Raw genomic sequence first — 11244 nt, 5'->3', positions numbered from 1 at the left:
AGGAGGAAGACTGAGCCATACATTGTTGTCCACAAGGAGAAAACACTGTAGCTATAGGTAAACATGCAAAAGAATAAGCTCCCATTGCTAGGAAAATCCATGTAGTGATCAAGATGAGTAATGCAACTAGCGGTGTAGCATAAACCACCAAATATCAAAGTTTGTCAAAGCATAAGGTACCCACTAACAATAGGTGGTACAAGGTGTTCGAATCAAAGGCAAACTAGCCCACAATCATAAACTTCTATAATGATAGTATATACATAAACTCATAAAGCATAAGAAAGTCTCCCATTGACTTAAATCAACTAAGCTTTGGGAAGAAAATACCAAATAGTCCCACTGATAGTAAATTCAAAGTCTGCAAGTAGCAAAGGAAGCTCAATGCATAAAGCTTATAGCATTGGGGTGTCCAAAATACATCATGTATGCATCCATGCATATACCTTCAATAAGTCTTCAAGTCCACAAGTGAAAATCATTGAAGCAAATAACCACTATCCAAATGCAACCAATTGAGCTCAAATTCAAGATGTAGAGATCAAATAAGCATATCCATATATAAACAAATCATCAACATAACCATGTAACATACTCGATATATGTAGGCATTTAATACATAAACATTAAATGTAAAGGCTTGTATCTAAACCAAATTTGTTATGTTTTATGTAAAATACAGAACTAAAAATTGCACAAAATCAACTCTATGATTGCTCAAATCTATGATTCTCATCTTGCGTTTCATATTGAGCTATAGAATATCTCAATCTAATATCATATGCAAAAGTTATGGCCAAAATAAGAAAGTACTATTAAGCTGCCATAATTGTCAATGACTTCTACAACATACTCTATATCCACTCAAAATGGATAGAATGGTTGCTTAGCTTAGTAAGCACTCAATAAGGCTTAGCTAAGTCTCGGGAAGCTCCTCAACCAACTTGGAACAAGTGTTGAAGGTAGTGAAGTCAATGCATACTTCAAATAGACAAAAATGGGGTTGCTATGAAGGTTGTAAGTTAAGCTCTCTTTCAGAGCTGAATGTAATGTCAGTGAATCTCTTTGAATGCTCGACTCTGATACGAGTTGAAAGGTGGAGTAAGAGTGGAAGTATAAGCAGAAGTAAGAGCTATGGAGGTTCAAGCTACAGAGAGCAAGATGGTATGTGGGAACTCCAATGGTCACAATGTGTAACCTATCTTTTCTTATTCTATTTCATGTAAAGAATAAATAATAAAGTGATAGTGATGGGTGACCTCCTATCTATAATGTACATGTGTACGGATAATAAGTACAAGTAAATGTAGGTACTAGACACACGTGGTTTTTAACCCCTAACATGCAGTGCACTATGGATTGTGCCCCTCTTGTGCAACAAGGGGCTATGCTAGTGATGCATCTGAGAGCACTTCCATATCTAATCCATAGTAAATGCATGGGGAGGCTACTCCCGTCATGGTTAGCAATAGGGATGGGTGACTGCTATCTACAATGTACATGTGTACAGATAATAAGTACAAGTAAATGTAGGTACTAGACACATGTGGTTTTAGCCCCTAACATGCAGTGCACTATGGATTGTGCCCCTTTTGTGCAACAAGGGGCTATGCTAGTGATGCATTTGAGAGCACCTCCACATCTAATCCATAGTAAATGCATGGGGCTACTTCCATCATGGGTAGCAATAGGAGAGCTATCCACTAGCAAGACCTATGATGAACACAACATCATGAGTGAGACTCGTTGTGGGCTATATGGGGTGGTGCTGATGGTTCCACCACTCACGGGGCTTGTATATGGCCTTGACGTGGTAGCCTGGCAGGAAGTAGTGAATAATGGTGATGCGGCATCCGTAAGCCATGGTGGCCGTGAAATAATCGAGTTTTTACCCCACTTTGGAGAAAAGCGGCGGCCCGGAGGGATAAACTTTAAAGGGTTGCCGGTTGGGCAAAAAGGCTTGGTGGACGCTTCCATGTGGCACATTTTGAACCAAAGAAGACGAATGCATGCATTACATACTCACCAGCCTGCCGATGGTGCACAAGCATCCTAATGGCGATGCAATCTACTGGGTTTAGTCAGCCCGTGATGAGACTGCAATCATATTTGCGCGCTTCCCCGTCCTCCGCTGCTGCTGCTTCGTCCTCTTCTTATTTTCCTTCATCAATCGCTTTTAACGAGGCTCCCGTTCCTTGCTGTCGCCCCTCGGAACACACAGATGCAATAACAGCAAGAGCACTGCGAAGCTGTTCAAAAAGGCAGGCTCAAGAGCGAAGAAGCCCGCTGGTTACCTGTTCGTCGAGTGCAGATGATGAAGAACCCGGGATCTCTGACAGCAGAAGGAGCTTTCTGCTCAGGATGACCTTGGCGGCTGCATCTCTAGGTCTCGGGTTTTCCTCCGGAGGACAGGCTCTTGCCGTCAAGCAGAATCTCTTGGCTGGTCGTATACCCGGGCTTTCACCACCAGATGAAAGCGGTAAGACCACTGCCTCAAATGACATATTCCTTGGCCGCAACTGTGCATATTTTTGAACTGGATAACGTGCGGAAATCAACCACGGAGCCAAAAAACGAGGGATTATGGAGCATGTTTCTGATGAACTATGGCCATTTTCTTTTGAGAATGTTGGCTAGCCTACTTCTTGGAGGTTGTCCTGCCTTTTGCCTACCTGTAATGCATCTCTAACATCTATTGATAAATCTCCTATTTCTCTGGAAACAACAAGCGCCTAGGTGCATTAGTGGTGCACTTTGTACAAGAAAGCGTAACCTGCAGCGCTGATGAAGAGAATGCTTGCAAGAGATATGGACAAAAAAACCAGGCTCTGTGAGGGATATTGCAAGGGTTTAAGTAAATTCAAAGGCAGTGTCAGATCCTTTGAAAGCAGTGGGCAGGCCGTGACTATCAACAGCAGCAGCAGCAGCCTTTCATCCTCAAGGAGTACTAGAAAAGGTACCTGATAGAAACATGGGACTAGGGATGGAAACAAGAACAAGGACGTGGACAATGAGAAAGACGGGGGATGACCAAACCTAGCAGATAAGGGACAGGCGAACCAGTTAGAGCCAAGGTTTTCCTACCACAAAGCAACCCCAACCATGGTTTAAGTATGACATTATGCTTCAAGCATGTTTGGCTAACTCGAGCTAAACATATGTGGCTGAAAATTTACCAGTTGCCATTTGCTAGTTTTAACATAAAAATCTAGTAAGTAGTAACAATAGAGTTGCACTAAGAACCTCCATTTTCCAGTATCAATATGTATTGACATTTTTAAAGGTCCGAGAAAAGTTTAGTATGTTTGGGCTAAACATGCTTCAGTTTTTGCAAGTGTCTACAAATGCTTGCATGGCCAAGCATACGAGTACGATAAAAACCATGATGAAAGTAGTAGTCTTGGATCATAGTGAGAAGAAATACCCTCATGTAGAAACATTAATGAAAGCATACAACAAAAGTATAAACTCAAAAGAACACAATTAGGGTTAAGATAACTCAAAGACAATGAACTCAATGGAAGCTAAATCAATGGCTGAATATTGAATATATGATGCTCATGAAACAAATAAATCATGCAGGAATGAAAGCTGTACCCTGAACTCTCATGTCTTGAGGACCGAGGTAGAGGCGTTGAGTGAGAGAGTGTGTTGTACTCGTGATGGATCCCGAAATGCAGCAAAGGTAGCCTTTGAGAGTCGAACACTAGGAAACGCAACTATGAAAGTTGGATATGATGCAGACAGGTAGTGAGGAGAAAGGCTAAAAATGTAGTAACTTGAGGAGAAAGAAAAATTGAGCGAATAGTTGGAGATTGAAGGGGATTGTATAGGAGATGATGGTGACAATTGGAGGGGAGAGAAACTCAGCAAATGCAAATGTCTAGGTGATGGTGATAGTGCAAGGATGATGGCAACAACTCTAGCAGGTGACGATAATAGTAAACACAAGCTCCAGAGGACTAGATGACAACTCTTAAAGATGGCGACAACCAATAGGTAGAGATGGAGGCTAGAATCAGGCGCTAGATGATAGCAAATAGTAGAGGAAAGCTCTAATTGCGATGTTCTTCGCAAACAGGGTGTGGGTAGTAGAGATACAACTTCTAAAACTTACAAAAACGAGATTGAGGCTGAATGGAGGGCAAGTTGTCTATTCATAGAAAGTTTTAGGATCTGGTACTACACACTGCTTTAAAACTCTCTTGAACTGTGTACCATTTTAAAGCTTTCTCAAACCGTGCACCAATTTAGGGTTTTGATTAATTAAGTGTTTTTGAGATTGTTTAAGTGGCTAATTCAACATGTAATGTTTATGTTAGCTCAATTCCCCCTCTCAAGCCCAATTGAGCTAGAAAGGAAGGCCAATCTAGAATTTTGTGAGTGATTTAGTTTTTATGTGTTTAGGGTCCCAAGGTGTCCCACTTGAAAGCAGCCAAGGCATCGGACAAAGGGTGCATAGTGGCTGCCTAGTGGCCTAACAAGACTACAGAGGCGATGGTTATCTTACCAAGGGAGTCTAAATGATTACCCAAGATAGACTCCAGCATTAGATAGAGGGTGCATGTCGGCTTCCTAGTGGCTTACCAAGTCTTGCAAGGCGGATGAAACCACAGTGAACTTTTTTTGTTTTTGTTTTTTTTTTTTGGTTTTTTTGTGGGTTTGATAAAGATTGGTTCAAAAATGGGAGATGCCGGTCGATTAAGTAATAGACAGGAGACTAGTAGCTAGACCTAGAGACTTCACAAAATAATAGGCTATCCCTACTGCTATTGGATGTTGAGGACAAAGGAATAGGCTAGTGGAATGTGTAGCAAATATGGGGGTATGTAGAGAGATAAAAAATATGTGGAAAGCAACCTAGCAAGATTAACCAAGCAAGGGAGATTGCTTTGGAGATTGACATGTGCAATGTTGCGAATATGGTGGATCTAGAGTTGACCACTTAGAAAGACTAAAAAGGGATAAATGCGCACATGCATATTTACAGAACAGAATGCGAATGCCTTGGAGTTATGCAAGAGGTGATGTAGATGTGCTCATGCTCATGCAAAATTCTAAGCAACGGTGCCATTTAGACGGTACCTCCATAGGGAAATTGCTCACTTGCCGAAGTGCCCTTTTACAATCATGTCATCCTAATGATGTGGATAAAGATACAAAGTACAATATACAATAATGTTTGAAAATAAACTATAAACAACATTCTGTCACTACCAAGATAAGAAACTCAACCCCTCTCAAACTAGAAGGGAAAGCTAGAGGGAAGCACCCTCTCCCTGTCAATTCGAAGTAGAGGGTGTACCCAAGACGATCCTAGGTAAAATGTGCTGCAACATTGGCCGATTGATTGTGTTGGTTAATATGTTTGCATAGTTGTCGGAGGAAGGCATAAACTCTAAGTGTATGGTGCCTAGCTCAACTTGCTCTCTAGTGAAGTGGAAGTGGACCCTATATGCTGCGTCTATGGTATAATGTCAGATAATCGGATTGCCCGCAAGGGCAATGGTACTCTAGTTGTCGCAGTAGACATAGTGGGAGAGTCGCATGGAAAGTATAATGCCGCCAATAAGCTCCTCAAGTAGATAGCTTTCGTGGAACCATCCAAGAGAGCCCGATACTTAGTCTCGGCCATGGAAGCCGTTGTTGTCTTTTGGTTATGGCTGGCCCAAGAGATGGGTATTGTGCCCAAAGCAAAGAGGTAGCCGCCATGGAAATGTTGGGTGTCAAGATATCTTGCGTAGTCAAAGTTAGTGTACCCCTACAAACATAAATAGATCCATAAGTTAGACCATAAGAATAGGTGCATTCCAAATATCTCAAAATACGTAGACATGCAATTTAATGTGACATTCTAGGTGCAATGAAATACTGACTAAGCAAGGCCCAATTAGCTTCAGTCCAAGCTCTAGTAAGGAAGATGCCATTGCAATACTTTTAAAAGCTATAAGGAAAGTCTTTTCACTTCTTGTTACTACCCTAACAAATGTACCAAATCCTATACTTGAAGATGTAATTCGGTCTTGTCTAGATGAGGAAAAAAGAAATTAAAAGGAAGGTAGCACTAGCTCAACATCCACCTCAACAACCTATGATCAACTTTTAGTCCATACTGTTACTACACACTGTCTCAAAAGCATGGATAGTGGGATGAAGAGGTGTGGCCACAGGTCATGTTTGATTTGTGTAATATTGGTTTACTAAATTGAAGAGTGTACTTCTATTGTGAGACAAAAATACTATCCCTAGATTGAACTACCTCCATCCCCAAAAAATAAGACAACAAACCAAGTTTGTCATCTTGAAAGTAGAGCAAAGTTGGGCCTTTATTTCTACTATGGTAGGAGAATTAGAGCCAATGATAAGTAAATCATCCACGCACAATAGGATATAGCTGGTTCCTTGTGAAGCAATATTGTAATATGGATATATAAGTTTGGGTTATAAGGGATAGAATGGTATTCGTAAGGCTTAAAGAACTCATCTATCCTTCGGAACCAAGACTGTGGTACTTGCTTCCACCCATAAAAAACTTTGTGCAAGTGGAAAGATCTTATCTTTTCGGTTAGTAGAAGAAAATTTGGGAGGTTGCTTTACATAAAATTTCTCTCCAAATCACTGTTTAGAAAGGCACTTTTGACTTCCATGTGATAGATTGGCCAACTAGTGAGCGGTAAGTGCAACTAATAGACAAAATGATGTCAACTGTCCACTAGGAGCAAAGGTCTCTTCATAATCAATACCTTGCTTCTGTCAAAACACTTGCATTGAAATATAAGCCTTGTACTTGTCTAAAGTCCCATCAACTTTTAGCTTAGTTTTAAAAATCTACTTGGTCTCAATGATTTTCTTGTGGCTCGAACAATCCACCAAGATTCAAGTCTCATTTTAGTCAATATTCTCGAGCTTCTTTTCCATGGCCTCTCATCATTGGAGGTATTGAAGAGTCTCTTGCCAACTATCTGGCTCAAAATGTGCTATGTAATCAACTGTAAACAGTGGCACAAATGAAGCTTGAGGTGCAAGATGGACAAATCTTCTAGGGCCCTCCAGAGCGGAATCTGGTGGCAGGATCCTCGAATCCCATATGGTTTGTTGGTATGAGCGAGGTAATGGGTCTTACGGGGCGGACCTAGGAGGTGAAGGATCTGCGGGCGGATTAGGAGCGGGGGTAGTAGACCTAGCTTAGAAAGCCCTATCTCAGAAGGAACAATTTGAGGAAAGGGCACAAAATCTAGTTCAGAAGACCACACCATGTCCTTTTCATCAAACACTAAATCTCTCCTAACAATCACCTTGTTTGTTCGAGGATTGATGAATAGATGATAGGTTTTTGCTTTGGAGGAGTATCCTACAAAAATCAAGAGATCAGCTCAGAGAGTGAGCTTGCCTATTTTGTCATCAAGGGTGTGTGTGTGTAAGCACGACTCTTAAAGACTCTAAAGCGGAAACCTACAGGCCGAGAGTCAGAGAATGTCTCATATAGAGTCCTTTGAGGAACAATCACAATCAGGCATCACTTGAGGATGTTGTTAGAGGTGGTTATTTCCTGGACAGCGCAGCAGGCAGGACACGTCATCGCCATCTGAGCAGCCAGTGTCAGGTGTAGTTGGACAGTTCAGTCTGCAGTCGGACAGTTCAGGTGCAGTTGGCTGCATCCGACCTGGTCATTTTTGGCCTTTTCTTTTCTGCTATTTATGGCAGTCCTTCAGCACATTGTGATCACTTGTATCTGACAGAGACAGCATGCTGGTGATAGACAGCACATGGGCTGATGGAGATCGAGGTCCTCAAGGCGGAGACATACGCTGATATTCTCTCTACACCCATGCATATTTCTGCATTCCTATACAACATTTTTCACTGCAGATTTTCGGTGTTTCACTGTCCTCTCTCTGTCTCTCTCTCTCTCTCTCTCTCCTCTCTGTGTTCACTCTCTCTCAGTCTTGGTCCCATGCTTCCGCATCGCTGCACGGTGACATGGTATCAGAGCGGTGAAGATGGACTAACTGAGTGAAGAACCTACCTGAAGAGGAGATTTCAGTGCGACACAAGGCTGTGTGTTTCCAGCATTTGAGGGTGAGCGGGAGGGCTGCGGATCGAATCAAGGTTGAAGCGAGCGTGGGCATGCGGGAAAGGAGTCTAGCTGATGAATTTGCTGCAGGTTGTTGCTGTTTGAAGGGGAGGAAGGCTGCGTTTTAGGCCTTCCACTACAAATTTTATCTTTTCATTGCCTCCGGCGGGCTGAAGAAGGTTTGGGAAGCAGAGGAAAGAGTCCTAGCCGGCTGCGTCTTCACAATTAGAGGGGGCTGCTTTTGCGTTTGTGCAGGCATTGTAGGTGAAAATGTCTACAAAGACTGACTTGGAATTCTAGGCACTCATGGACCGGAATGTGCCTGTCTTATCGGCTCTTCCATCAGATCAGAAGCTTGATGGTGATAATTACCGCATTTGGTGCGTGATGATATTGGCCATTCTGGAGTCTTATGATTTGGTAGAGCTTGTGATGGAGGAGATTAAGTGGCCCTTGGTGAGAGATGAGTCCAAACTCTCTTCAAATGCTCGTGCGGAGTTGACCAAGGCCCAGTCTCATTGGGACAAACTGAATGCCAGGATTTGTTTTTTGCTTTTTGTGTCTTGTACTATAGCCGTGATAGCTCACATTGAGCACTTGACGGTGGCTCAAGAGATATGATTGGAGCTCGACCAGATGTATAACCGGATGACCTTGATAAAGAGGGTTTCTTTGGAGGTGCAGATGCGGACCTTGTCCGTGAATAAGTAGTCTTCGCTTTAGGAACACATCAACAAGCTTTGGCAGCTTCAGATGTAGGTTCAAAATGCGGGGAAGCCTATTTCCTCCGAAGACATTGCGATCACTTTAATGCCCCAGTTGCTGCCACGATTCGGTACTTTCTATTCCGCTCTTATTGCATCCGGGCGTCGACTCTTTGATGGGAAGAGCTGGTTCCTATGGTCTTAGACCAAAGAGAAACAATTGAAGGGACAAAATGCTTTCAAATTAGAGGCATTGGTTGGAAAAAACTTTGAGAAGAAGGGGAAGGACCAAAATAAGGAGGAGGAGGACAACAAATCCAAGAAGGATAAGGACAAGGAATCGACTTGCCATATTTGTGATAAGACCAGTCATTGGAAGAAGGATTACCCTGAGAAGGACAAGAAGGACACCAAGAAGAAGGACCCGAAGGATTCTGGAGTGGTGGCTGCACCCTCACCAGCTGCTTTTCTACTCTTGGCAGTCATTGAGGACCCTACACCGAAGACTTCTGATGCTGTGATGACAGCTCCCCAGGCTCGCAAGTGGATCATGGACAGTGGTACCTCACGGCACATGACGACTCCTATTGATGTTGCCCATTTGCAACCTTCGCGTGGGCAGGTTCTCATTGGAGACAACTCTTCTTTGTCTATTGTTGCACTGGGTGAGATGTAGCTGATTCTAGATGGACGTGGTGGTACCCACACTTCCGAGGTGTTGCATGTGCCAAGTTTAGGGTATCATTTGCTTTTGGTCCATGCGATTTTTTCTCTTGGCCTCTTGGTGGAGTTTGACAATGATGCTGTTCGAGTTCTTGATTGTGGATGAGGAAGGTTCTCTCTTCAAGGTATGAGGAGAACAACATTTACAAATTGAAGTCTTCTACAGCTCTTATCTTTCTTCTTCTTACCTCTCACACACAGTTCGAGCTATGGCATGCTCGGTTTGGCTACTTGAACTACGAGTTCCTTCGGAAGGTGTCGCGAGGATCATTTGTTCGGACATCGTGGTGAGCCAACAGCCATGTGTCTCCTGCCTTCGTGGGAAACCGCATTGGGATGCGATTCCCAACAAAGCTTTGAGGCGGTCTACTTCACCTATGGAGCTTGTATCTACGGATCTTTGTGGCTCGATAAGGACTGGGTCCCTGAAGGGGAGCTTGTACTTCATGTTGATTGTAGATGACTACAGTAGGATGACATGGGCCTATTTCTTGATGTTGAAGTCGGAGGCTTTCTCCCACTTCAAGGATTGGCTTCTCTTCGAGGAGAACTGATTTAGCCGGAGACTGAAGACCTTGCGATGAGACAAGGGTGGTGAATTTGTGTCTAATGAATTTTCCCATTCTTGTGTAGATAGGGGCATTCACTAGGAGTTTGCTAACACCAACACTCCTCAAGAGAATGGCATTTTGGAGCAGAAGAACCGAAGTGTGATCGAGATGGTGCGACCATGATGGAGCACCGATAGACACCTCAGTTTTTGTGGGCCGAGGGAGTTCACATCCTCAATTGATCTCCCACTTCGGCCATTGATAGGATGACGCCTTTTGAGGCTTACTTTGGGACTAAGCCTGATGTCTCTTATTTTAGGATCTTTGGGTGTGACGCCTATGTGCACATCTTGAAGTTTCAAATTGACACCCCCAAAAAGGCTTGGGTGTCCTCATTCTGGCCACTTTCGGTGGGCATCCACTTCAGTCACTTTAGTCATTCTACACCCTTCTTCTTCCATCACTCTGATACTCTTCCCTCTCCACACCATTGTTGCCCATATCCCTTCTAGAGGACATCGTAGTTTGTGGCCGCCCTCTTTTCCTTTAGGCACCCTATTTGATCACCTTTCAAGCTGCATTTGGAGGCTCCACCTTACTTGTGTCTTCACTTGATAACTAGCGACTTCTCTCTTCTAGTTGACAGTATCAATCTGCTTGTATTTGGGTCTTCTCCATCTGGTGTCTTCTTTCATCAGCTTCGGATCAGCATCCTCCATCTCCAAGTAGTGTCACCTTTTGTGTCTGACTGTGTGGAGGCCTTCCCCCTGGCTGGTGTCATCATTCCCAACTTAGTATTAGCATTCTTCTTCCTATAGTCAATCTTCAGGCACCTCGCATAAGCATCTTGAGCCCCTAGTATTTGCGTTTTGCAGCCTAGGGACATCCTCCATATCTGGCCTCATCATCCAAAGCATCAACATCTAGCTACTCTCCCTACATTTGATAGCTCTGACACACTTCTTATTTGTGTTTGTTGCCCATGCCATCTCCCTAGCATCTGAGAATTGCGGTTCACTCCCTCGACAACTAGTGATCATCTTCCTCATCTCCGAAGGCATCAGAGGATTGCAGTTGTTGTCCTTCACCTCCCAATGATTATTTCGATAGCCCACTACTCGGAGAGGACTGCATTTTGCTCCCTTTACTGTGTAGATTCCCCACAGATGCTAAGCTAATGGTTTGAAAAAGG

General features: G+C 43.3%; 1 protein-coding gene across 2 annotated transcripts in view; it reads left to right on the top strand.

The window, feature by feature from the left end:
• The first annotated feature begins 1976 nt into the window (after positions 1-1976).
• Positions 1977-11244, top strand: part of LOC148018463 (thylakoid lumenal protein (Mog1/PsbP/DUF1795-like photosystem II reaction center PsbP family protein)) — a 136777-nt gene continuing 127509 nt past the window's right edge. The window contains exon 1 of one of the 2 annotated variants that reach the window (XM_087662176.1): positions 1977-2479. In XM_087662176.1, the coding sequence (XP_087518302.1) occupies positions 2056-2479 (424 nt within the window). In that variant the 5' untranslated portion in view covers positions 1977-2055. The remainder of the gene's footprint in view (positions 2480-11244) is intronic. The other variant, XM_087662175.1, reaches the window with a different exon arrangement.

This window comes from Lygodium microphyllum, chromosome 21, assembly GCF_053477565.2.
Source record: "Lygodium microphyllum isolate KBCC chromosome 21, Lygodium_microphyllum_v1.1.10, whole genome shotgun sequence".
Classification (NCBI taxonomy): domain Eukaryota; kingdom Viridiplantae; phylum Streptophyta; class Polypodiopsida; order Schizaeales; family Lygodiaceae; genus Lygodium; species Lygodium microphyllum.
The sequence above is the reverse complement of the archived record's forward strand: the minus strand, read 5'-3'. Positions and strand labels throughout refer to the sequence as shown.